At 40.3% G+C, this 27,158-nt stretch overlaps 1 protein-coding gene across 2 annotated transcripts; it reads left to right on the top strand.

The window, feature by feature from the left end:
- The first annotated feature begins 33 nt into the window (after positions 1–33).
- EXOC5 (exocyst complex component 5) lies at positions 34–27,158 on the top strand. 2 transcript variants are annotated; one of them, XM_051768812.1, is made up of 19 exons: positions 34–171; positions 4,534–4,625; positions 7,254–7,401; positions 7,787–7,981; positions 12,805–12,869; positions 13,309–13,337; positions 13,476–13,585; positions 14,058–14,102; positions 14,202–14,342; positions 15,424–15,506; positions 15,959–16,168; positions 16,404–16,439; positions 17,311–17,458; positions 19,520–19,628; positions 20,334–20,454; positions 20,861–20,947; positions 23,301–23,409; positions 24,389–24,604; positions 24,748–27,158. In XM_051768812.1, the coding sequence occupies exons 1-19, from the start codon at positions 145–147 to the stop codon at positions 24,934–24,936; spliced, it is 2,160 nt and encodes a 719-aa protein (XP_051624772.1). In that variant the 5' UTR covers positions 34–144; the 3' UTR covers positions 24,937–27,158. The 2 variants fall into 2 exon arrangements, with proteins under 2 accessions (XP_051624772.1, XP_051624773.1); XM_051768813.1 differs by lacking the exon at positions 16,404–16,439 and having other exon boundaries at positions 36–171.

Genomic DNA, 27,158 nt, shown 5'->3' with positions numbered 1-27,158 from the left:
GCGGGCGGAGGCGGCGCCGCGGCCGCCGCTGCTGCTGCCGGGGCGGGGGACACAATGGGCGGCCGCGGCGGGGCGGCGGCGGCGGCCGAGGGGCGCTGAGGGGCCGCCGCCCTCCCTGCTTCCCTGCCTCCCTTCCCCGCGGCCATGGCCACTACGGCCGAGCTCTTCGAGGTGGGTGCGGGCGGCTCCGGGGCTGGGAGGCGGCGGCCGGGCTGGGCTGGCTCGCTGTGAGGGGATGCGGCGGCCTCTCCCCGCGGGGCGTGCGGGGGCACCTGAGGGAGCGGGGGGTGGGTGTGTGGGGCTGAGGGAGCGTGGGGCGCCCGGGCCCTGCCGGGGGGCTGCGGTTCCCTCCTTCGCTCCCTCGTTCCCTGCCCGGGGTGACAGGCCATGCCAGGCCCGGCCCCGCGCTCCCTCTGCCTCCCTCTGCCAGAGGAACACGCTCCTCTGACCCCGGCTCTGGGGTGTCTCAGTGCGGCTCCTGCTGCAAGGAAATAAGGAAATGGCTTTGCCCTCCCTCTGTGGAACCGAGGAACGGAAAAGGGAATTGCTCACCCAAGGCCACGCAGGAGCGGGAATGGCAGGAGTCTGTCAGATCCTTCTCGTGGAACCACAGAATGTCCTGAGCTGGAATGGACCTACAAGGATCATCTCCCTCCTGAAGGGAGCCCACTGGAAAGGTCTAGAGGGACTTTTGGCAAGAGCATGGAGTGGCAGGACACGGGGGAATGGATTCAAACTGACACACAGCAGGGTTAGATGGGATATTGGGAAGGAATTCTTGGCTGGGAGGGTGGGGAGGCCCTGGCACAGGTTGCCCAGAGAAGCTGTGCCTGCCCCATCCCTGGAAGTGTCCCAGGCCGGGTTGGACTGGGCTTGGAGCAACCTGGGATAGTGAAAGGTGTCCCTGCCCGTGGCAGGGGGTGGAATGAGATGATCTTGAAGGTTCCTTCCAACCCAAACCATTCTGGGTGTCTGTGACTCCAACTCCTGGCCTGGACCATGAGCTCTCATGATGTGACCTGTGATAAACAAAAAGTGTGTCCCCCCCTTCGTGCACGGGGATGTGGTGTCATCACCAGGTGTCCTGCATTTGCTCTCCAGGTCTCTCATGAGCCAGTTGTTCATTTGATGGGCTGTCACTGGGACATGCTTTGCCCAGCCTGCAGGGAAGGTCTTCCTGTTTCTCTGGAAGATCCTATATCTGTGGTTTATGATAAATGCATTGTGTGCACTCGAATTTATGAATCACAGTTATGGCACAGAAGTGTTATGACACATCATTTGGCTTGCGTGGTTCTAAAAAAATAGCAGGACTGAAATGCTGTGTTCCAAGTAGCTGGATGCCAGGTTTTGTGCCCTCTCTGTATCTCTCTAGGAGCCCATTTATTTCTCAACATAATGACAATGCAGTTCTGTTCTTTGTGGGATGTTGGATGTGGGTAACTTGGATACAGAAAGTAAACTCTTATGTTTTAGCTGCTTTGGGCCATGCAACAATTTGCTCCATTTTGCAATTAAGTTTCAAATTAGGTGAGAATTTTGCCTAGAGACTGGGCTTGAAATTATGTTTTCCAACATGAAATCCAGTGTTTCTGTCTCTCCTGCTTTCACTACTCTTTCAGCAAGAGAGGTTTTGTTGGCGTTCACTAATTCAATGTTGCCTACTAAGTTAGTTTGAAGTTGCTTCCTTATACATCAGAACATGAAAATGTGCTTGCTATGGGAGTAACCCTTTGCCTGTGTGCTGAGGGTGGAATTTGATTACTGCATTTTCATGACTGTGTGTTCTGCAGTCATTTTCATTCCGGATATGTGACACTGTGTAGCAGGATCTGTGCTGAAAACGGACACAACGTGGACTCCATTCTCCCTCGCATCACTTAAAGCATAAGTTAACAATTATTACTTCTAAACTGGTTTTTAATTTGGCTGTTAGTATAATTTCATTTATAAAGACCAGATCAAACCAGGTTATCATGCACTTGAGGCCTATCTCTTATTAAATCAGGAGTATTGGCTGAATGGAGGGGATCACACTAATTCATCTGGAGCCAGAGGGAAGTTCAAAGCTGGGAAAAAATTGACTGTTGGGGCTCATCTGATAACAGGCAAAGGACTTGCAAATGACATTTGTAATAGCTGATTTTCAGCAATTTCTGCAGGACAGGATAGGAGACTTAAAATAGGAATTAGGCTGTCTGCTGTGGGTTAACCCCTGTTATCAAGATAACATTTTAAAAAAGCAAATGGATGTGGAAGATACGATATACAAACTGAACTAAAAGTTTTGGATCTGCAGTGGAATCTGGGAAATCATGTCTTAGAAAGACACTGTTGAACTTCATTTATTCTTTATAAATCAAGTAGATTATTTTTAGCACAGCCTTTGTGGAAATTTGGAAGAAAAAGCTCTTTTTTTTTCCCCTCTGTTGATCAATATTCTTCATATAATATCCACTGCAATTATTGTTCCTTAAATAATACAGAACATGATTTACATGATATAAATGTGATATATTTATATGAATAAAGAACTGAAGGATGGCTGTCCCATGCAAGTGTTCTTGAAAAACAGGTATTTTCCAGGTTATGCCCCTTTGAAATGTTACACCTGCATATGGGGTCAGCCACAGTGTTCCTTGCCATGTGCCTGGCTCGTTTTTGGGATGCAAGGGAGGGAGCTGCAGGAAAGATTGTGATTTTCATGTAAAGAAGTGCTGCAAAGAGCCCTAAGGTAATTGGGAAGCTGGATGACTCCCCTGAAGGGAATGTTACGGTATCAAATAGTTCACCTATAATTAAACTTGCAAAAATGCTCCCAAACTTTCAGATGCAAAGGTGGAATAAAGAGAGGATTTATACTGGTATGAAAGCATGGCATTTTGATTTTTGGTGAAGAGGATTCGGGTAAAGGAAGCTTCATGTTTTGTATAAGGAGGAATTTGGTTAAAGAGATGAGTGACTTGTAGGGAAATTGTTTTTATGCAGCATCAAGCAGTTATTTTTGCAGTTTAACCAGTAAAACACAGTTATTCGAGTCAGTCTGTGCATGAGGAGTTACTGGGTGATCTGTTGAAAGGGTGAAATTTCTGCCCCATCCAGCAGGATTCAGTATATTGCAAAGTATATTTAAAAAACTTTAATCTTTCTCTTTAATGGTTGGGCCTGCCTGGATGGGGCATAATTTGTTTCTGAGAAAACAGACCTTGAACTGGCAACATGTGCTTTTTAACCCTTGGTTTTAGCTATTAAACTAACTCTATAATGCTGGTTTTTTTCCCTCCCTATTACTTGTGACAAAGTTTCAGACATATTGATACCACAACCAATTTTATACCTGTTTATTTTTTATTATTTTCATTTTTTAAGACCAGGCTTTATCAAAAGCATGGTCACACGTCATCATCATCAGAAATGGCAAATGCCATCAGTTGTGGCAAATACCTCTAATAACCAGAGCCACTCCCAGCTCTGTTTTGGGTTGTTTCACACTTTCAAAACTGTTACTGTGTGTAATTTAAAAGGTTTCTATGAAATCCTGATGGTTGTGGGACTAATTTACTTGCTAATTTTAGATGTGCTGAGCTTAGCACCTACTCAACGCTGCTAAATTACCGGTGAAGCTGAAGTGATAAATACTGGTTTTTTAAGGATAAATGTTGGACTGTGTTTAGAGTAATTTAGTATTAACCATGTGATGAAATGTTTGAGCTGGTGTAAGTATTGTGCCAGCCAAAACAGGAGATGTTGGTTTTATAAATGAGGTTTCTGCCTTCAGGAAACATCGCTGAGTGGAGAAATAATCTTAACTCTTCAGCCTGGAGCGGTATTTTAAGGGAAGAACCAGCAAATATGGAAGAAACTTGCATAACCTTGAGCTTTTAGCATCCCTCATACCCTGTTTTTCCTTCTGGGGAAGGTCAAGTCCCTCATGTGTTTGTATGATTTGTTTTTCCCTTTTTATCTGCTTCGTTCCTGCAGCTGCAGTTGGATGTTGCACAATGTCCGGTGGCATCTGGTGCTGGTTTTGCCACGGGGCAGCGCCTTGGCCAGCTCTGGCTGTGATGCCATGTTGTGACCTGCACCAGAGGGTTGAACCACTGTAAAAAAAAAAAAAAAAAAAAAAACCCTCATTTTTCCACAGAATTTCTTCAGACAGATGAATTCTCCTGTCTGTTGTGCTGTGCAGCTGATGGCTGGTGATGTAACATCCCAAACCAGCAGAGCTGCTGCACGGGGGGGACACTCAGTCAGGACAAGGCACAGGCTCAGCTGGAAATAAGGTCGTTTAGAGCCAGCTCACAGACCTGCAGCAAATCCTAAAATCTAGACTAGATGTTCAAAGTCACCATATTAAGAACAGTGTTCTTCAAATTAAATATTAAAGCTAAGAGGTGATGGGGTAATTGTCAGCACTGCGCTTCCTCTTGATTGTAATAAGGCTTTTAAACACTTTCAAAATGATGTGTGAGCAGCTGCTTAAGGAAGAACCTGCTGTGGCACATTGTAAGGAGGTTTTTATTCTGTGGCCAGGAGCCTTTTGTGGCAGATGAATACATTGAACGCCTGGCATGGAGAACACCTGGAGGAGGTTCCAGAGGTGGAGAAGCTTTTGATCCGAAAAGGTAAAACCAAACTGCATAATGGTCAAAGTGAATGTGTCTCTGATTGTACTATTTCGTTCCACATGTAACAAAAAGCCCGTATGTGGTGTTGCTGTGTGTCCAAGGAGGTTTTCATTTGGGAGAATTGCTAAAATTTGTGACCATGAGTTGATTATTCAGAACTAATTACTCAGTGACAAGAATAGGGAAAGTCACTTTCCGATTAAGACCTTTTAAATGAAGGAAATTTGGTGTTGTTTGTCCTTGTCAGACACAAATGTTCCAAAGCACTGGAGTTGCTGGACTAAAGCATAACATGAGGCTTCACTGCTGTGATAGTTAATTTAATGAGTTTCTTACTTCAGCTCCCTGAGCTGCCTTGTCTTAAGACCCCATAGTTGGCAATCCTGGTGCAAACAAACAGCACAAACAGCACAAACAGGTAGGGTGGGAAGAAAGGCAGCTCTAGGGATGTGATCCCATGATAAGCTATTCTGACTTCTGGATCTACCTGGATCTTCTTTTGCTTGAAAGAGTACCTTTCAAATAGTGCTACTTTTTAGCTTTTGTACCAGTATTGGTGATATTTTTAGAGACACAACTAACTTGAGTGTTCTCATTTTCCACGTGCTTATAACTTGGGAGATCAGCAGCTGCAGTAGCTGTGCCTTGGGGACTTCTCATCCACGTGATCCTATTCCAGATTGAGATGGTTTGCAGTAACCTGAGCTACAGAAATTTAGGAATAGCCAACTTCATAGACCAGCTGTTGCTGTTCAAAAGCAAATAGAAAACACTTTATTAGCATGGCCAAAGACATTCCTCCTGGAGCAGTCTGGCTCTCAGGAGGCACACAAGAAGAGGAAGGATATTGTTGGATTTCTAGCAAGGTGCTGAACCCTCGACATTCAGTCTGGGGCCTGTATCCTGTGCAGAGCTTTACATGTGATTTAAGCAGGAAGAAGCCTGGAAAGACACAACATTGCTTCCTGGAGCTCTTTCTCCACACTTTTTCCTAGGATCTACTTTAGAGTAGTGGATAATTTGTAGCAGTACCAGTTCATTTTAACAGATCCTCTACATTTCTGCTGGTTTGCCTGTGTTAACTTCTGTGATACACCTTCATATTCTTCAGGACAAGTAGGAGAATTCTGCAGCAGTTAATATTTTTCTTGTGGCATGTTCTAGTATTGGGAAGGGAGCCAAAATTAATATAAAAAAAAACCCAGATCTTTTGGTATATGTTTTTTGTTCTGTTTTTAGAAGATGCTGCTTTTGTTTGGTTGTAAGTGTGTTGGAGTCTTTATTTATATTTTGAGAAACCTGACCAGCAGCTGCCTCTTCTGCTTCAGCATTCCTTCCTCTCTCACTATATTGAGTACTGTGGCTGAATAAGTGCTGAGTTGGCACAATATCTGTTTAAAAAACAAACCCCAGGTTGAAGCAGTTTGTTAAAATTAATAGAAACTCTCTGCACTTCCCTAGGGTTTTGTTTGAAAGTGTGCTGTGTGTCACTATCGTTCAGATTTTATTTTAAATATATTTCTGTAAACTTGGACCTGTTCCTTGTGGTTTTCTGTGGAATCTAATGCAATGTGCTTCCTCTTGGGCTTCTGGCAAGCAGGGAAGGAGTCTGTGAGGGTGGAATAATCCATTCTACTTTTTCTTTCTGGTTGCTGCAAGTCTGTAGCCTGTACTTGGCAAGCCAGGAGAGGAGCAGTGGGCTCATTCTGCCTTGCAGCAGCACCACAGGTTGGAGGGCTTCACATCCACCTTCTGAACAGAGTGTTTGTGAAAATGCAGGTTCCTGAGTAATCCAGAAGTAGCTCCCTGAGGACTTCCCATTTCCTCTCCTCTTCTGCTTGGACATTAAACCTGGACAGCAGAGTTCTGTAATGGTTCAGATGTTTTCAGTTACTGTCATGAGTTTCATGGCTCTGGAGGATCTGGGAATAATCATTCCCTGAGCATCAGTGACTGGGATGTTTGGAAAGTAGAAGTGAAAAGATGACAGGAAGGGGACAGAATGGGCAAGAACAGGAGTGAGAAAGAGAGAGACATTAAGAATGGAATGAAGATAATAGTGGGAATTTAAGAATGCATTGAGGTGTACTGCGATTGGGGAGAGTAAACTGTGAGTCTGAAAGAAAAATCAAAGTGATGGGAAAGGGCAGAAAAAGCCTTAAAATGGGTATAGGAAGAAATGAAATCAATCAAACCAACATTATTAAACTGTGTATTAATTGCCTATTAATAGGATGCTGATTTACAACTTTACAGTAACATGTACAGTAGAAAATATTTTCCCTTTGTAGCCCTTCCACTGAAGGGATTTAGTGGCCTGAGCTCTTTTTGTCCTTATGAGAATTATTAGGGGAAGATGGGGATAGAAGGATTTTGAGCCACGTTCTTGAGTGATTGGAATTTAGTTATCCCCCTACATTCCCTTGGCCTACCATACACGGTTTTTATGTAGGCATTGAGTGCTGCACAGCCAGGGGGATAGACTTTAAAACAAAAGAGCCTTTTTAAGTTGTGGTTATATCAGCCTTGTTGGCAAGTTCTTTCCTTCAAGGTGTTTTAAACTCTCTGCAGAAGACAGTGTGTTTCAAACTAAAGTGTGTTTTCCTGTATTTTGTTCTAAATCAGATTATTGGAAGAATTCGTAAATCATATCCAAGAATTACAGGTAATGGATGAAAGGATTCAGAGGAAGGTGGAGAAACTAGAACAGCAATGCCAGAAGGAAGCAAAGGAATTTGCCAAGAAAGTGCAAGAGCTGCAGAAAAGCAACCAGGTAAAGTCTGAAGAGTAGAGTCAGTGCAAAGCTGTGCAAGTTTTAAAAGCATCGTGTGCTCCTTTAACGTTTCTTGGTACACTGTGCTACTCTTTGAGATAAGAGTAAAGAGGCTTTGATGGAAAACAATTTCTCCTGTCAAGGGGGACTTATCTGCATGTTCCATTAATGAGTGTTAGTGATGGTGAAAGTAGTGAATCTTCACAGCAGTTTAAAGGAAGACACTAATGGGATGTGTGTAATTCATTAGTGGTTCTGAGTAGGCCTGTGATTCTGAGACACAGCACCTGCTTTCACAGTGCCTGTTACTGGAGTAAATCTAGTGTTTCCTGGAGTACATTAAATGGAAATCATGGGTTTAGTGTCCATGTCTCTGTTCTCCCAGGTTGCCTTCCAACATTTCCAAGAGCTGGATGAGCACATCAGCTATGTAGCAACCAAGGTCTGTCACCTTGGCGACCAACTGGAGGGGGTAAACACGCCACGGCAACGGGCTGTGGAGGCTCAGAAGCTGATGAAATACTTTAATGAGTTTCTGGATGGAGAGCTGAAGTCTGATGTTTTTACAAACTCTGAAAAGGTAAGAGCTGTCAGCGGGATGAAAGCAGTTCAAAGCAACGAGCGGTGCTGCCCTAATTACAAGCTGCTACCATGACTTACCATGGTCAGACTTCAAACCACTGGGTGACTGACTTGTTAAAGTGGCATTGTTCTGAAATGTAAATGAACAACACTGGGCTGCAGATTGCTGATAAAGCATTTGTATTCAGCGATGCTTAAGGTGGCAATGTTGGCATTTCTCATTTTATGAAATTATCGGAGATTTGAGGAACGCTGGGAGGGCAACTTTGGAGTCCACACAATATCTGCCTTTTCCCTTTGAACCCCTTGCCTCAGTTCCATCCTGTAATGCAGAACAGTTCTGAATGCAACTTCTTTGTGAAACTTTGCTCTGTTGGGTCAGTCCACTGGCCTTGGATACCTTTTTGTCACAGCATGCCTTGGGGCTTTGTATAGTCCTGTGGTTATGTCTCCACCCTTGGAATTTAGAGGAACCAGGCAGGAAAACTTCAAAGAACTGTTAAAGCATTTTGTTTTTCTTATGCTTCAAGAGTGTGTTCATGAAGCAAATACAAGCTGAATGGTGTGGCAAATAGAAATAAACTGAAGGAAATAATCCAGCTGTAGACAAAAGAGCACTAAGTTTCCCTATGCAGATTAAGTAGAGTTGGCTTGGTGGAGTTTTCTTTAGAGTTGTTGGTTTGGTGGTTTTTTGAGTTTTTTTAGGTGTGTCCTGAAGAATCTTCCCTCTCTCCTTAAATTCTGTGCAGTGGTAGGATTGTAGTCAGGAAAAAATTATAATAATGTGGGAACAGCAAAAACTTGGTTTGCACATTCAGCAAAGAAATATGTGATTGAAATGCAGCTCATAGAAGACCTGTGAACAGGTTAATAGTCACCCCCCCTCTCTACTGAGCTGGAGGTATCTCAGGGAAATGAAAAACTCATCATTTCATGCAGTTGTATTCCCTGACTTTCAGTTCATGGGCTGTGGATAGGTGGTAATTACCAGTTGATAGTTTGCCCTAATTCAAGAGGGAGCACAGGAAAAACTTCCTTGACTTCCAAAGGAAACAGAGAGGTTTCAACATAATGAAAGTTCTTCTCTGACCAGCCTTTTCCAGATCTAGGTAAAGTTTTCCGTTTTTTTTTCCTATATAATAATAAAACATGTATTTTAAAGAAATTTAATGACAGCGTGGCAAATAACAAAGCATAAGTTAGAGAATTATGTGTTGTCTGCTCAAGAGTCTCATAGAATTCAGCTTTCATTTTATTTGTAAATTAGAGTTTCATAATCCACCCTGTTGGAGGATCAGAAAAATCAGGTTTATAAATAGGGTAAAGCTGGAAATTTGTAAACAAATGGATCTTTATACATCCCTGAAGAATAACAAGCTATTCAGCAAATCTGGAGGAAGACAAATATAGTAAAGGCTGTAAGTCTTGTGCCAGTCTGTAGGGGAAGTGTGTGGGAACACAAACAAGAAATTCTGGATACAAGTTAGCTTACTGAGGTAATTTCAGTCAAGTGGATTCTGTAACTTCTTGCCTCCTACTTTAATAATAAACTAGTGTTTATAAAAGAACCTGCCTAGACATGTGCTGTTACACCTTAATGCATCTCTGAACTAAAAATAGCTCTGAAGTGTGAGATAGTAACAAATATTCTTAAATGTAAAACCTTAGTGCCTTGTCAGTGTCTTCTGATCTTTGAACTGATGTGGGTTTTAGATGGTGTTTTGGAGGATGTTAAGATTTTTTTGTGCTGTGCCAGCCCTCGCAAATGTGGATTTTTCTTTGAGGCATTAAGAGGAAGAGATACTGTGAAAGGAGAGGCACAAAATGAATTATAATGCAGTTATTTCCTAACTGATATTTTTCTCACTAGTGTCAGTTCTTAAAGTCCATTGGATTCCTTTTTTCCCCCCTGCACTCAATTTGTTGCTTCCCATATTGCTTTCTCTTGGTCTAACTTCTACCTTGTCACCTCTGTGAAGGTTTTCCCTCCTGTATTGTCCCATCCTATGTATTGTGTCTTCATCCTCTGAATCCTTACAATTTTCCTTGTGGTACCAGCTGACCAGTGTTTCTCCTGTGCTGAAGAGTCTTGAAGTGAGCAAATCACTCCAGTTAATGCAATTAAACTGTCAAAATGATCTAGCAGCTCATTTGTTTATTGTGCAATAACATTGTCCTGCTTAATGTGTTTACTGTTATTCTTATATGTCCCTTTCTCTTCTTATGTTCTGTACTCAACATTATTCCATTTTCAGTTGTGCATAAAAATGTGCTGTGTTAAAATTCTCTTATTTCTCCATGATTTCCAGGGTGATTTTTTGCCAGTGATATTTTATAGAATCTATATTTATTTTGTTTTTAATAGTTTACAGAAGGCTGATTCAATTAAAAATTGAATATGTCCGGGTTTAAGCAGAAACCACAGAGGATTGATTTGTCATGGCTTCTGCTGTGCTTAAGAAAAGGCCCTGAATTCAATAAAATATAAGTTTGTTAACAGCTGTTGTGTGAAGAGGAGACAAAGAAAATGTTGTGTCTGTGGGTTTGTTGTTTTTTTTTTTTTTTGTTTGAGTGTTTTGGTTTTGGGTTTTTTATTTTATAGCATTGGTGAATAACTGCTGATATATAGACTATTTACTGACATCAGTATTGATCACAACTGTTGGGTATTAGGGTTGCTGTAAGCCAATAGAAATAACTGCTCTTTCATTGGATTTATTTGAGGAGCGTGGCTGCTTTTGACTTAAGAGGCTATTGTGAGCTGACAGTTCAAAACATAAGCTGCTCTTAATAATCAGAGTGGATATACTTTGAGTGCCCCTATTTTTGCTGAACAACCAACCTCGTGTGATGCCTGTGCTCTCCATTCTTACCTGTGTGTCTGGTTCTATTCTTGCAAAGTTTTAATCCAGCCCGCTCTGAGTGCTGGGAGAATAGGATTTGGATGCTTCCTTTCCTCTCACTTCAGCTCCCTGGATCATCACTAACAGGAGGAACAAGATAAACTGCATAGTCTCCATGTTCTCCATTGTGTCAGCTTATAAAGGTTTTAATCATAGAATAATTCAGGCTGCAAAAGCCCTCTAAGATGCTCAAGTCTAACCATTCCCCCAGCACTGCCAAGCCCACCACTAACCCATGGCCCCAAGTGCCACATCCACACGGCTTTTAAATCCCTCCAGGGATGGGGACTCCAACACTGCCCTGGACAGCTGTGCCAGGGATGGACAACCCTTTCTGTGAAAAAATATTTCCTACTATCCAATTGAAACCTGCTCTGGCACAACCTGAGGCCATTTCCTCTCATCCTGTCCCTTGTTCCCAGGGAGCAGAGCCCGACCCCCACCTGGATCCCCGCTCCTGGCAGGGAGTTGGAGAGACCAAGAGGGTCCCCCCTGAGCCTCCTTTTCTCCAGGCTGAGCCCCCCCAGCTCCCTCAGCTGCTCCTCATCACACTTGTGCTCCAGAGCCTTCCCCAGCTCCATTGCCTTCTCTGGACACACTGCAGCCCCTCAATGTCTTGTCACGAGGGACCCAAAACTGACCCCAGAATTCCAGGTGAGGCCTCACCAGTGCCCAGCCCAGGGGGACAATCACTACCCTGGTCCTGCTGCCACACTATTGCTGATCCAGGCCAGGTGCCATTGTCCTTCTTGCCCTCCTGGGCTCACTCTGGCTCACGTTCAGCCACTGTCAGTCAGTACCCCCAATACACAGACCTTTATTCACCAGCCCCTTTGAGGAGCCTTCTAATCCCCAGGACAGCTCAGTAAAGCCTGTAAAACCATCCCAGAGCTGTGTCCGGTTTGGCCCAGCCAACACTGGGCTTAAATCCACTGAGGTTCAGCTGCAGCCAACTGCATCCCCCACATTTTCAGATTGGTGTTTTCTGTCATTTTATTGAGGCCAATGGAGCTGAAGTCACTAAGCACTACTTAGATGCACTTCCCATGCTGATCCATGGTGGAAGAATAAATGATAAAAGGTTTTGCTACCAAGGACAGAGCACAAATTTGCATGCTGTGTTATCTTTATTTGTTAACCTTTGTGTTTATACAGCTATTCTTAATTTGTAGCTATGTAATTAACTGACTTTCATCTTGGTTTTTGCTTTGGACCTCAGAGTTTATAATTTCTAATGCAGCTTCTGTTTCTCCTTCCTTGAGAGAATGCTCTGCTTTGATCCCCTTTTTCCCCTTCCTCCTCTCTGAGTGTTGAGCAAGGTCATGGCTTTTTTAGATACAGCCAATTTCATCAGTTTTAAAGCATTTCCCAGTGCTTTCCCTGACAGGGTTGACGAGCCATTTCCCTTCTGAGTTCAACAGAGGTCTCTTCTGGTTGGGTGTGAGTCAGTAAGACTTTCATCCTAATTACTATTGAAATTTGATGTCACAGCTCTGTGTTACAGTTATATACTTTATTCCCAAATGGGAGGGTACAGATTTCCATGAGACTGCTCTACCTAGGTGTGATCTAATCATCCCTGAGGAATCTTTTGGTCTTCAAGCTCTGTTGGCCTAGTGCAGTGAAGAGATTTTTGTCCAGGTAGCTGACACACCCCCACAGACCTGCCTAATGGGAACATGCAGCAAGACTTTTCACCATGTTTTGACCTATATAACTTTGTGTTAAAGAAAAATACCTTAAGCATCTTAAAAGTACATACAGGAGCTTGAAGGGGTTGATCTCTTCCATGGGTATGTCAACTCAGCCAGCTTTAGAAATAGGAACTATGGGTATGAAATTGTACAGGGGGGGTAGGAAAGGAATAGCCCACAATCAGACCTTCTTTAATAATTCTGTCATGTTTTCCTCTCAACAGATTAAAGAGGCAGCTGATATCATTCAGAAACTGCATTTGATTGCACAGGAACTGCCTTTTGATAGGTAAAAATCTATCTGCACATCTTTTTAAGAAACTAAATCTTCACATAGCTGTAGTTTCCTGATGCTTCCCTTGTCTCCCCTTTGGTGCTGTGCTTAGTGATTCATGCAGCTGCTGAGCTGGATTGTGTGCTTATTTCCCTCTCCTCTATTCTCAAATTTGTGTTCACATGCTCATGTTGTAGGATCATCTTTACATACACATCCTAAACTGCTTAACAGACTTTTAATGGGATAATTTTGCTTTGCTGACTTAATGCTAGATTTGAATTAGATGCTTGTAGGTTTTTAGGGGTATAAAGCGGGGAACTTTTCTGTCATCTTTGTGTTACATGTTTTCATTTTTAAGTAGAGTGCCTCTTACTAATGTTCTGGGATGCCTGTGATTCCTCTTGTGATGTGGATTTGAATTTAATCATGCTATTTTTTTTGTTGTTAACAGGTTTTCTGAAGTAAAATCGAAGATAGCAAGTAAGTTATCTATGCAGTTCAATCCATATTCCTATATTTGAATTGTTAAAGATGATTAGGGAAGTAAGCAATACTGTCAGTATTACAGTTTTTGTCAGTGCCTGATGGATTTTTGTTGTTATCCCCTTTTCTCTCCAGGTAAGTACCACGATTTAGAGTGCCAGTTAATTCAAGAGTTTACCAGTGCACAGCGGAGAGGAGAAATCTCCAGGATGAGAGAAGTAGCAGCAGTTTTGCTTCATTTTAAGGTAAAAACTGAGGGGTTTAATTTGAGTACATGAATAAAACAACCCGTGGTACAACAAGTGCCTGTTTCAAGTGAACATCTTGCATGGGAACAACCACCATCTCAGATGACATGTGTAACTTCAAAAATGTATAACTTCAAAAATACCCAGATGTTCCATCTGAAATCAGATGACAGAGAATAAAGGGGGGCAGATGATGGAGGGTTGGAGGCAACATCAGTGGAGAACATTCTAAGCTAATCTTTTCCTGCATGTTTGTGAACTTTTATGTTTGAGAAAGAATGTTGAAACTTGTGTGTATTCCTGTAGTGGTGGTCAGTGAAGGTATGTTAGATCTGTGACAAAAATGAGTTTGGAAAAGTCTACACTTTGAATGAATCTCAATTTTTTTGCAATAACTTTCACAGGTGTTTTATTTGCTTGATTTCATTCTGCACTGCTTTAACACTGAGTTGTTTTTCTCCTTCCACAGGGCTATTCCCACTGTGTTGATGTGTATATAAAACAGTGTCAAGAGGTAATGGAGTTTGTTTTACGTGTATCTCTTTGGGTGCTGATTTATTTAGTCCTATAGGTGGTTGTAAATCTATTGTGAAATGTGCTTTTAAATCCCTAGGGAGCATTCCTGAGGAATGATGTCTTTGAAGATGCAGCCATTCTCTGCCAGAGAGTGAATAAGCAAGTTGGAGAAATCTTTAGCAATCCAGAGACTGTGCTAGCCAAACTCATTCAAAATATCTTTGAAGTTAAACTTCAGGTATTTCACATTCTAACATGTTGAAGTTCATCGAGGAAACTTTTAATAAAAAAATATTTTATCCAGTAACAGCAGCTAATGAGAATTTACAATATTTGTAACCTTGTAGAATCATATTCATTGCTCTGTAACAACTCAGACAGATAATCAAGCCTATATTAAATAAAGCTGCTTGTGCTTTGGATACAGGGTGACTGAAAATACTCAAATTCAATATGTAAAATTATTAGGGAATATTGTTGGGTAATTCATGAGATGTCATATGTGTATTTGATTTCTTCTCTATGCCCCCTACCAAGAATATGTCAGGAAAAGAAGTTTAATAAGCATCTTTAATTTGCTCATTCTTGGGATTGGGTGTCATGTGTGTTCACTGAATAAGTGAAAATAACTTATGTTGTGAATACTGTCTTGCAGCTAATGCAATATTTATATGAAAATCTAGAATAATTGAAAATGTTAAGTTTTCCATCCTGCAAATACACTCACTTAAGTGCTTAAAGTCAACAACATGACATCCCTTGCAAAAAGCAATTTCCCTGTAGATGTCTTCCTTAATGGTGAAGAGATGGAGCTTGTGTTTCAACCCCAATTTTCTGTGTCAGTTTGGACTTAGTATGTTATGGTAAATAATACTTTTGTCCAAATAGTCAATGACAAGAAGACTCTAAGCTTGTATCTGCTTTGTGTCTGTATTATGATAAGCAAATATAGAACCATCTCCTTTGCTTACTGTCAACTGCAGAGATGCCCTGAGGCCTCTGGTGCTTTTGATTCTTAAAACGAGGGGATTTGGTGTTAGTTGGTCAAGCATATTTTCAAAGCCATCTGCCTTTTGTCTTTGCTTCACACATTACTGCCTTTATTATTAAATACTTTTCTTCTAAAAGATGCATTTAACTTTCTCTGTAGATAATGCTGGATGTGTAAATTAGAGATTTAAAAACAAAGGATAGATGAATTACCTAAAGTAAGACATAAATTTTGCAGGAAATTATATATAATCTAGGAAGAAGTGGTTAATGATCTAAGAACCTGTGGTTGTCAGTTGATCTTCTAACAGATGTACCAAATTCCACAGGGTTATGTAAAGGACCAGCTAGAAGAACACAGGAAATCAGATGCAGAACAGTATCTAAAGAATCTCTATGATCTATATACAAGGTATTTATATATCAATGGCGAAATTATTGTTGTAGATATTCTCTTGTGATAGATGGATTGATTCTCAAGATGTTGAAAGAGGAGCCAGAAATGGAAACCTCTCATAAAAATTGAAAAAAAATGATATGGCCATTAACTTCTGCAATGGTGGCTTTCCTAAAGAAAACTTCAAATTGCCATTATTATTTTTAATGGGAAGTACTGAGTGCAGTGATCTTTAATGGTCTTTTCAAAACTGTGCAAAAGCCACACCTACCCATCTCACTGGCAACTTGATGGCAGTTGTGCTGTGTGTAGTTAAACCTGAATTATGGGAAGTTCTTTCCTTAAATGTAGAACAGCCCCAAGCCTTGCAGGGTTCTGTTGTGCTGTGTACTTTACAAACATATGATGCACTTTACAAACTCAGCCTTTTTTCCCCCTCTCCCCTTCTTTGTTTCTTTTGCATGAAGAACCACTAATCTGTCAAGCAAATTGATGGAATTCAACCTGGGTACTGATAAGCAGACTTTCTTGTCTAAGCTTATCAAATCCATTTTCATTTCCTACCTGGAGAATTACATTGAGGTGGAAATTGGTTATTTGAAAAGCAGGAGTGCAATGATTCTGCAGCGCTATTATGATTCCAAAAACCACCAGAAGAGGTCCATTGGCACTGGAGGGTAAGTTCCTTCTGGGAAGTTCCATGATTTTAAGATGGAAGGGAGGTGGTGAGGAGAGAAATGTCCTATTTGCCCTGTCAGATGTACAGTGATGAACTGCAAAAGACCTACAACTTTTTGTAATTTACTTTCACTTTATGTTCTGCTAAAAAGTGTGTTACATGTGAAAGGTGATGCATGGTATTTATACATATGGGAAGTGAAAAATACCAGTTCAACCTATGTTTCAACTTAGGATCCAGATCCACAAAAGGACTGAAGCAAAACTAAGGTACCTAAAGCATGTATATGTGTGTATCTAAAAGCATACATTTTTTTTCACCTGCCCAGGTCTTGTGGTTCCCCTCCCAAGACCTAGGAAGGGGAAAAGACCATAGCAATGTCAGTGAGAAAGCTCTTAGTGAGCCCAGAAGATGCAATGGACTTAGAGAAAGGTAAAACAAGACTTCATTATCCTCAGGGTAGAGAAACTAAGAAAGGAGTAGTGAGAAATGGGATAGGAAGGATTTAAACTCGTGTGAAGCAGAGGTGGTGAGGCTACTGTGCCTTTCAAAGAGCTCAGTGTGTCAGGAATGAGAAGTGATGTGGAAAAAGCAGCAGCAAAGTAATTAAAAAAAAAAATGAAAATTTAATTTTCTTGGGGAAAATTAAATTTACCGTAGTGAGTAACTTTCTGGGTTGTTTTATGCATGGAAATGTGTCGGAGCATGCTTGGCTAAATAAAGGACTGCTGAGGATGAGAGGATCTGTGGGTGTGGATGAGATGGAAAGTTCTCATTAGTGCTTTGAAAGTGCAGTGTGACAGTGTATGGAGGCTAAACTTTGTCCATGGAGCATAAGTGCCACAGGATTCCATTGAAATTACTCTTATCCCACAAAGGGGAGTAGCTGGTCCCACGTGTGAACGAGCCCTGGTAGAACACAGTTGATGGTGGAATCAGAGGTGGGAGTTTTGCATTTAATGGCAATGTTTTTTAAAGCTTGCAAGACTTGTCTTAATGCTTGCATATCCTAAACTGTGTCTTGGGTCCTGTTTGGTTTTTTTTTTTAAGTTAACAACTAAAATGTCCTAAATTGTTGGGGAATTTCAGTAGCCAAATTTCCATCCAGTGAATTCTTCTTTGGGAATGTTTCTGTTCCAGCATTCAAGACCTCAAAGAGAGATTGAGGCAACGTACAAACCTACCCTTGGGGCCAAGCATTGACACACATGGGGAAACTTTCCTGTCACAAGAAGTGGTGGTTAACCTCTTGCAAGAAACCAAACAAGCTTTTGAAAGATGTCACAGGGTGAGTTTGCTTCCTGTGATCTTCATTTTGCGTGTGAAATCCTAACTCGGGGTTAAATTTTTGATTGAGGAATAAGAATAAGGGAGGACGTTGTTAAATAAATTATCTTTTGGGTTTTTTTCCATGGGAACAGGGTGGTAGTGGAGCAGAGTTTGCTCTTACATGTGCATTTAGCTGTATTTTGTGGGTTTTAATACTATTTTAATATTTTTTTTTGAAGAAGTGAGGATGGTTAAATTTACTACCTACATTGCTTTTCTTACTGAATTACACCCAAGACCCGAGAAGCCTTTAGTGTGGTTTTCTTTTCCTGCTTTAAAAATACAGTGAACAGTTCAACACTTGTTTTCCTGTGTCAAGTGTAATTTCTTCTTGCCTTGGTGAATGATCACTAATGAGAAAAATAGTCTTTAACATTGTTTACCCTCCAGTGTTCTTTAAATGCTTTAGGTCTAACAACAAAAAAAAAGTATTTTATTTCTGATTAAATTGCTGCTTTTACTGCCTGTCAGTCATATTTGTCTGGCACTTAGGGTAAATGAAAGCCCTTGAAATTCAATTGCAATCTTAAATGCTAGTGATTTTTTTTTATTAGCTAAACAGACTGATTTCTAACAAGTTTTAATTCCTCTAACATTCCAAATGAGCTGAGGGCAGAAAAACTTAGCATTTCAGACATTTAGAGGTTTTAGTATTTTATAAACCTAGCAAGGCCAAAGATAGAACAGGGTACAGACACAGCAGTGTTACCTGCACACCCTGGGATCACCTCCTTCCTAGTGGTGAAACCACTGCCTGTAAGACAAACAGGTGGATCATTAATTTTCTCAGTATCCCAGTTGCTAGAAACAGTTGTTAATTCAAGATATAAACTAATTTTTTCCACGTGTGCACAACCTTTTTTTTTCCCTGCCTTCCTGTTGGGATCAGATTTATTCATATTTGGTCTAAGAATAATTGTATTGGGGTGGAAACCCTGATGGATCTTGGCATATAAGGAGATTTTTAGAATTAGGGTTTTAGAACTGAGGGGTTTGTGGACAAGGCAACCCACTTTGCAAAAGAGAAGGTACACATATCCCTGGCTATTTAATTGTGATATTTATGTCACATAGCAAATGTGTGCAGATGCACTGCACCAACTGTGACTGCTTCAGGAAAAATAAGTTGTTAGTTCTGAATGTAACCATATATTGAAACATTTCAGTGTTTGTAAATGTCTGTTGTTGGGGGTTTTGTGGTTTTGGGGGGGAAAAACTGCAGAAATATCCGTGAGTGTTGTTGTGTAAATTAACTTGAATTGCAATAGTAATCCTTCTTACTCATAAAAGCCTTCACCCAATTCCTTAAAAACCAAAGCTGTATCTCTTATGTCCAAAAGCCCTGCCACGTTTTCCTTTAGAAAGGGGATTTACTGACAGGTTGCTGTCCCAAATCCCACGTTGCTCCCAGCTCATCAAAGTACAGGTGCTGTGTGGAAATGTGGGCATTGCCTCACCTCATAAAAGTGTTCCTGCTCCATTGGCTCCAGCTGAACTGGCCCAAATGGAGCTGAGCTTCAGCTGCATTAGTTTTACTGCAGTGATAAAAGGACAGAAACTGGAGGTCCAGCTTAACCCACTGTCCTGGTTCTCACTGTGGCCTGTGGCCTTTATTCTTTATTAAAAAAATAAAAATATAGGGAATGAATAAAGTAATTTCTTCTGTATGCATATTCCCAGCATCCAGTGGTTTAGGTAATTCCTAAGATTACATCTGAAAAACTGTGTTTTAAGGACTATTAATTAATATCTTCCTTTATTATTATTATTAGAAACTTTATAGATTTGCTTCTTGTAGCATCTGTGGCAGCTTAAGTTTACTTGTAAATGCTGAAGGGTTTATTGATACTAAAGGCTGTTCCTATAATTCTCTATATGGATACTTTTCACTTAAAATAAAATTCCAATTATTCTGGAATACTTGTTACATTTTAAGCTTATCCCCTGAGCCATATCAAATAAACTTTCAAATCTATGTAGAACTGACCTTTAGGATAATTTTTTTCCTTTTTCTTTGAAGCTCTCTGATCCCTCTGACTTACCCAAGAATGCTTTCAGAATTTTTTCTATGCTTGTAGAGTTCTTATGCACTGAACACATCGATTATGCATTAGAAACAGGCCTTGCTGGTGAGTACAGAATTCTCTGAGCATTTCATCTCCTTGGCCTTTCTGTACAGAGGATCTTTGCAGGTCCTTGCTGTGCCTTATTGATTGGCCTTGTTCACAGTGTGTTGGTTAAATGAAATTTTATGTGTTTTGGAGTCAACATTTAATGTCTTCTGAAGTGTAACTTTCATTTGGGGAATTGGTGCTCAGATGGGAACAGGCTTCTGTCTTCAAAAACATTTTTATCACAGGAATTGGGACATCAGCACTCTCTGCCTCTTTAATTGTTCTCTGTGTCATAACAAGAGAATATTTTTATATTAAGGCTTAGTGTCTTAATTTTCATAAGAATTCTGTGCTTGTTTGTATGTTTCTGCTTTTTAGAGTGGCAATAAATAAGAAAACTGCTTTTTAAAAGAAATTAAAATCTTGACAGTGAGAACCTGTCATTTTTTAATGGCAAAATTAAACTCCCATTCTGAAGGAGGTTTTAAATTGACTGTCCTGTTGTGCTTTTAGAAATTTTAACAGTGAGATATTTCTCTGTGCCTGTTACCCAATATAGCTGTGAGAAGTACCCTATATATGGCACTTCTGTGAATTTTTGAAACTCTTAAGCCTGTGATTTAAGCATTCATGGAAAAATTCTGCATATTTAAAAAGTCATCATGCTAATTATAAGAACTGCATATCTGTACAATCCTAATGAAACCTCCTTTGCTTTAGGCATTCCCTCTTCTGATTCAAAGAATGCAAATCTGTATTTCTTGGATGTTGTCCACCAGGCCAATACAATTTTCCATTTATTTGACAAGCAGTTCAATGATCATCTGATGCCATTAATCAGGTACCTTTATTTTGATTAATATTTCCAATGTGAGTGGTGTTTTTTTGGTAAAGAAAGCAATTTTTTTTCATTCCTCATCTCTGTTAAGAGGAGTTTATGCTCAGAGTAGATCAACTTGATATTGTGGAAGATAAAATGCCATAATGGGAGGGGGAAGAAGGGAAGTTAAATTGGTTCCTTTGAAAACTAATGAAGGAGAGTGAGCTCCAAGAGTATTGATAGGTAGGAGAAGCAATTTTTCCTTGGAGACATCACTGCTGCATTCCAGGTAGGACTAAAGGGGGTTTGTGGCTGTGCCTTGGGGTCCTTTCTGATGGGATGGGAAATCTTCACTGAATCCTGTTGTAAGCAGCAGACCCAGCAGAGAAATTTGTCCTGATATTTTAACACTGTCACACCATTGCAGTTCCTCTCCTAAATTATCTGAATGCCTTCAGAAGAAAAAGGATATCATAGAACAAATGGAAGTGAAGCTGGATATGGGCATTGATAGGTAAGTAGAGATTTAAACTTTCTCTTAATTCTTAATTTGTGTAAAACTCCTTTCTGATGCATGTTAACTGTCCTTTTAAGCATGAATTATTCCTGAACGCAAAATTGATATTTTAATTTTTTTTTTAAATGATAAACATGCATTATTGTGCATAGGAAATTCAGATTTTATATGGTTAGAGGGTCATCTTTTCTATGGCACATTTCTGACCCATAAATACTTCTGGAAGGGTGTTTAAAGATGGTTATGTTGTAAGAGTGCAATAGTTCAGTTTTACCTTATTGTCTCAAACTCTTTTTTTCTACTTTAAAAGAGGGAGAAATGATGATTGAAATAGGTTAAACACTTACAGGATTTCCATTAGGAGCAAAGTTTGACAAAAATAGGTTAGATGATTTGCTGGAATCTGTGCAGTGCTATGGATTAGACCCAGTCATAGAAGTCTGTAGACCTGGAATAATTTTGATTCTGACATTGACTTGCTTTGAGGTTGTGACTCATTTAATCTTTTTTCTATTTCTCAGAATATAAATGAGGGGATAGCTATAAAAATTGTAAATTAAAATCACAGCTGTTTTGCAGCAGAGGCAAATAATAAACTAACAAGCTTAATGTTGGGAAATGGAGCTGTTGTGTGATGCCCTACTTTTGATTTGGTGTATTATTTTCTGAAAGTGCAGAAAGAAAGGTGGAAACAGGGGATGTGTAAGTGGCAATTGAGATTTTTAGCTGCTCCTGCTGCAAATGACCTTAGAGATTTAAACACAAAGTTTGAAATATTTCAAGCACTGAGGCCATGAGCTTAGATCTGGACAGATACAGGTTGGTCATCAGCATTAAAATAGTTTGTGTATAAAATAATTAATCTTTTAAAAGTGATAGCAAGACTTGTGAGAACAAGTTGGAGAACAGTATGTTCAGAGGTTTGTGGATGGAGAATTCAAAAAAATTAGTGTTTCAGCCATACAAAAGAGATTAATTTTGAGATGAACATTACATGTGAGATGTGTCTGTGTGCCTCTTTCATGCTGCTTTGTGGTGCCACTGGTGGTGTTGAGAATGGATTGTCTTGCTTAAAGGAATTGAGTTGAAAATATAAAGCAATTTTTCTAAACATTGGTGCTTTTTCAGCATTATCCAATCTGGAAAAGTCCAAGTGCAGCTTCTTGAGTGCCATTCACAGCAATTGAATCTACCTCTAAAAGTGATTTATTAGCCAAACAAAATTAGTTCAACCAGTTTTCTTTCAGCATGTGTTTTGTGTAAACAGCCTTCTGGGAGTATTTATTGCAAATGGAAATTGAGGAGAATGAAAGATATAATTTCCTTAAATTTCTGTGTGGATTGTTGGATGAAGTGCACCTGAAATACAAATCTGAGCTCTGTGCATAGGAAAAAAAGGAGTTTGTTCCCTCTTTGGATACATATATTTGTGTCCCCTCCACCCCACTCCGGCTTGAATCCTTCAATGCCTGTAATGGCCTTGACTATTTTCTTCAGGGAAGTTGGAAGGGTGAGAGAGATGAAGGAAAGGGAAGGGGGGGAAAAACCAGAGGGATATTCCTGGCCAAGGTAGGCACTGGGAGAGGTTTGCAGCCTCTCTCAGCTGCTTTGCTGTTTGACCTTTGCTTTGGACTTAAAGGAAACCAGGGCCTTGACCTCAGATAATGTTCTGAACAGATAAATCCTATAAGGGAGAAATAAATGACACTGTAAAACTCCATTAGATTTGTGAGAACAAGAGAAATACCAAGCTCTGGCAAAGGAAGAGGTTTTTCCTTCCCCCTCACCCCTCCTTCACTTTCCAAGTGTGTTCTGATGCTTCTGACTAATATGCAATGTGATCTAATTCTCCTAAACCCTTTGGAATGCTCCCTTCAGCTTTCTGATTCCCTCTGCATTGAAGGATCCTCTCCAATTTCTCTGAAGAGCTGGATTTGAATGGATTACCTTCCAATTAATGTGTCCCCTTTAAAAGCAGCTGGCCAGTGTGCTGTGTGCTGTGCTCCAAGACACTGAACTTGGAGGGAAGAGGTTTTAGGGATTTTTGGGCTGATGCTTCTTTTTCCAGCTGCTCACTAAAAACCAAGCATATCTCCCCTATAGAATTACATTGCAACTCTAGAAAAGAGTGTGTATTTGTGCATGTTTGTTAAATGAAATATTTCCTTTGACACACTAAAAGCATTTATTGTATCTTCTGTAAATTAGTCAAGTATTAGGTGCTGGGCTTTTTCCTCATTGCTTTATGCTGCTGACTTTTGTACAGAGTCGTGTTAGTTTGTGTAAATATAAAAATCAAGGAAATGAAAATGTTCCCTTCCAAACCCAACCCGTGTTTGTAACTTTAAAGGACACTGAATTGCATGATTGGACAGATGAAGCACATCTTGGCTGCAGAGCAGAAGAAGACAGATTTTAAACCAGAAGATGAAAACAATGTTTTGATTCAATATACTAATGTAAGTAACTGAAGTCTCAGCTCAGGAGTGTCATCAGGTAGAGGATGTTCCCTGCCAAACATGCTTCAGACAACATGTGCACGTGCTAAATTTACTTCTATTCTGCACCAAGCACCTCCAAACTCTGTCGTGGGCTATTTTCTCAAGCTGAAAATGAACATGAGCAGTTTTGTCTCCAGTGTCAGACACAAATCAGTAGGTGCTGGAGGAACTGGCACATTCTTTCCCGTCCCAAGAGGCCCAGATTTGGAACAAGGCTTTTAGCTGATAATTAGCTTTGAGCTATCAGTTTCAGAAAATCAATTATCAGGTACTCTCTGGTTGCTGGGTGGTTTTTCCCCTCAGAGTGGCAGGAACATGACAAAGCATCACAGGTACTGCATGAACATTCTTTACTGCACAGTGCTGTCTGGACCACCAAATCTGTCTGAATCCCAGCCTGGGGGTTTCTGAGGAGCTGTAGGGCTGCCTCACATTGGGCTCTTGTTAGGGAACAATACAGGGAGGAGTAGAGAACAAACTCACTGGGAAGAAGTGAGAGCATTCCCAGATGGGAATGGGAGAAGTGGAGACTTTTACTATGTGGGAATGGTGAAGATGCCTGTATGGTTGTTAATTTGAATTTATAACTACAGCTGACAAAGTTTTTAATCACTTCCCCCTCCCCACCCACCCCTTGGTTGATCATTGTTTGAATTAAAAGTCAAAATGAAACTGTTCTATTCTGAACTGCTCTGAACTATAACTTAATTGAATATTGTCTTGCATCCATCTTCCTACTCACATTTTTGCATCTTTACGTGGCAAATAAAAAACTGTTGGAAAATTGTTAATTGGAGAGTGACTAATTTCAGTGCTGTGCTGTGAGAGTTTAAAGATTAGTGGCTGATGTTTGGCTTATGATACGGAAACCACTTTGAGAAGAACAGATTCCTAGAAAGTAAGTTACCTAATCATTCTTATTTTGTTTTAAATTTAGGCTTGTGTTAAGGTCTGTGGCTATGTTAGAAAGCAGGTGGAAAAGATCAGAAATTCCATGGATGGCAAGAACGTGGACACAGTTTTGATGGAGCTTGGAGTTCGTTTCCATCGGCTCATCTACGAACACCTCCAGCAATACTCCTACAGCTGCATGGGGGGCATGTTGGCTATCTGTGATGTGGCTGAGTACAGGAAGTGTGCCAAAGACTTCAAGGTAAGACACGAGGAGAGGATGATGGATGTGAATCCTCTGTCAGGAGGGAGTATTTTGAAGACCTAGGTGAACAAGCTGTTACAAGACTTCAAGCAACTCTAATAATTTATATCTGTTTTTTCTTTCTTTTCTCTTGCCCACAGATCACTCTGGTGTTACAGCTCTTTGATACCTTGCATGCACTTTGCAATCTTCTGGTTGTAGCCCCTGATAACTTAAAGCAAGTTTGCTCAGGAGAACAACTTGCTAATCTGGACAAGAACATCCTTCACTCCTTCGTTCAGCTGCGTGTCGATTATAGGTCCGCTCGTCTCGCCCGTCACTTCAGCTGAGAGCACAGCAAGAGAACCTGTTCCTTTGGGCAGGCCTCAGTTGTCAGAAAGCACAGGGAATGATTCCTTACCAACTGTGGGCGTAACTTTTGTGGGACAGTGACTGTTCAGAATAAAGCAGCAGCCATATCTAAACATGACAGTGTAGGAGGTGAGCAGGTAAAACTCGGGGTGGTGTTTCACGTGAGCTAAAGTTCTCCCAGTGAAGAATTTCACAAATCTACTTGCTACTGATTTCTTTTTTTTTTTTTTTGGTTTGGTTTGTTTTTTTAATTGGAAACATGTTGGTGTAGGAAAGCAAGTGGTGCATTGGAAGTATTTTAGTCTTCAATATTGAATTATGAGATACCGTTTGTTAGACTTGAAGTACAGAGCATAGCGTAGGTAATGGATTACATAGACTAGACCAGTGTAAAAACATCCTTCATCAATTTTAATGACTTAGACTTCAGCACAGCTAATCATAATCAAATTATCTTTGATTGGTGTTTCTAAGTCATTTCTTTCATTTAAAACCTTATCCTGCTCAATGTAATTTCTTGCTCTAATTAATTAGCTTGGAATTTCTTTCAGATGGAGGAGCAAAAGCAACACTATCCCAGAAAGATGTAATTTATTCATTGTGTAACATTCTAAACAGAACTAAAGTGAAAAGTTTTGGATTATTTTTTTTTTTTTTTTTTAGCTCTTTGACTCTTTTTTTTTTTTTTTACCTAATAGTCAAAAGCCCACTGGAATGTACTGGCATTGTATGATCTGATATTATTGTTTCTGTTTGATACCAGGACACTGAATTTTATACATGCTCCTGAAGTAAATGCAGCTGCCTTGCCTAAGGCATCCTTACTACAAGGTGAAGGTACCCATTGTTGGGTTAATATACAAAAACTTTCTCCTGTCTTACTTTTTACGTAAATAAATTCAAATTCTAATGAAGTGAAAGGATAAAATGTAGCCCAGTTTTTCCCATGTGGCTCTGGCCAAAACCTCGGGTGGAAAATTCCTGTGCTGAAGGTAATTGATCCTCAGTGCCTGAGCAATATAAAATGTTGAAGTGTGCAAAAGCTGCTCTTCCACTGCTCATAATTTTCATACTGGACACAGACTACTCTGTGTCCCTTGTGCTCCAGTGTTTATTCAAGGTGTTTCTGACATGGACCCACAGTGAACTGAAGGAACAGTGATGTTTGAAACATCTGGGGTGGCTTTTCCACAAGCAGTTGAAAATTGATGTAAATAAGCCTTTTCTCAGCGCAGACTCTTGTGGAAACGAGGTTGGAAGTACAGTGGTTTGTGTCTTCAATCTGACCTACACCATCCCTGAGCAAATCCTTTCTAACACATTGTTTGTACTGTTATGGAAACTTTTCTCTCTCCCACCTTCAGAGCAGCATTTCTATCAATTTACTTTATGGGTTGGTCAGATAATTCTGTTTTCCTCTTTCCTTAATGAATTCCCAGGTGTAGTCAACATTGACAGGACTTGTGTGGGACTTCTCTTGGTTAGTTGAGGGTCTCCTGCTTCGTTTTATATTTAGCAGAGCATTGTATCAGTAAACAAGAGGATGGATGCCAGAGTGTCTCCAAGTATTCCAGGGGACTGGCTGCTTTGCTGAGCTGCACTGCTCTATTCCTTGGCCATGGCAGAGCCACAAAGAATTTTGGACACTGGAGGAGGCACATGCTTGTACTGCTGCCATTTTTTTTCAAAAGCTCTGATGTGAGTTCAGATGATACCTCTCTGTTACCTCTGTAACCGAAAGCCAACAATTTTAAGGCTGTGGTTTTATTAACCAATACAAAATCTTTCTACAAAAAAAAAAAAAGAAAAAAGTGTCAATTTGTAAACACCTCAGAACAGTGAACATCATCTTGAGATTGCAGATCACAGAAGTGCTTCAGAATTTGTTGTATGATTGTTTGAATTTTTTTAAGGTTGTATGAAATGTATTTACCATATTCCTCGCTTTCTTAGCTGTGTTTTCCATGCATATGCTCAGTGCAATATTTCCATTATGCCTGTTAACAGGAGGCAGCAAAAAGTAGGTGAATACTTAAACTTAGAGATGTAAACTCTTCCTCAATAAAAAAAAAAAATTCCTTCCAGACACTTTTTTTCATTTCATTTCCATGTTCTTCAAAGATATTTATACTCAATTGTATAAGCCCTTCTATTTAAAAAAAAAAAAAAAGAATAAAAGTAATTTTACTGACCAAATTTA

The sequence above is a fragment of the Manacus candei genome, unplaced genomic scaffold (assembly GCF_025592945.1).
Source record: "Manacus candei isolate 608988 ecotype Guabito, Panama unplaced genomic scaffold, ASM2559294v1 h1tg000097l, whole genome shotgun sequence".
NCBI classification, from domain to species: Eukaryota; Metazoa; Chordata; class Aves; order Passeriformes; family Pipridae; genus Manacus; species Manacus candei.
Note: the sequence above shows the minus strand (reverse complement) of the source record. Positions and strands in the feature narration are given on the sequence as shown.

Coding starts and splice junctions, on each gene's coding strand:
- EXOC5 (XM_051768812.1), top strand. CDS start 145: ATGGCCACTACGGCCGAGCTCTTCGAG. Junction 13,338..13,475: donor AGTAAAATCGAAGATAGCAA/GTAAGTTATCTA, acceptor TTTTCTCTCCAG/GTAAGTACCACGATTTAGAG. Junction 20,455..20,860: donor CATCTGATGCCATTAATCAG/GTACCTTTATTT, acceptor ACACCATTGCAG/TTCCTCTCCTAAATTATCTG.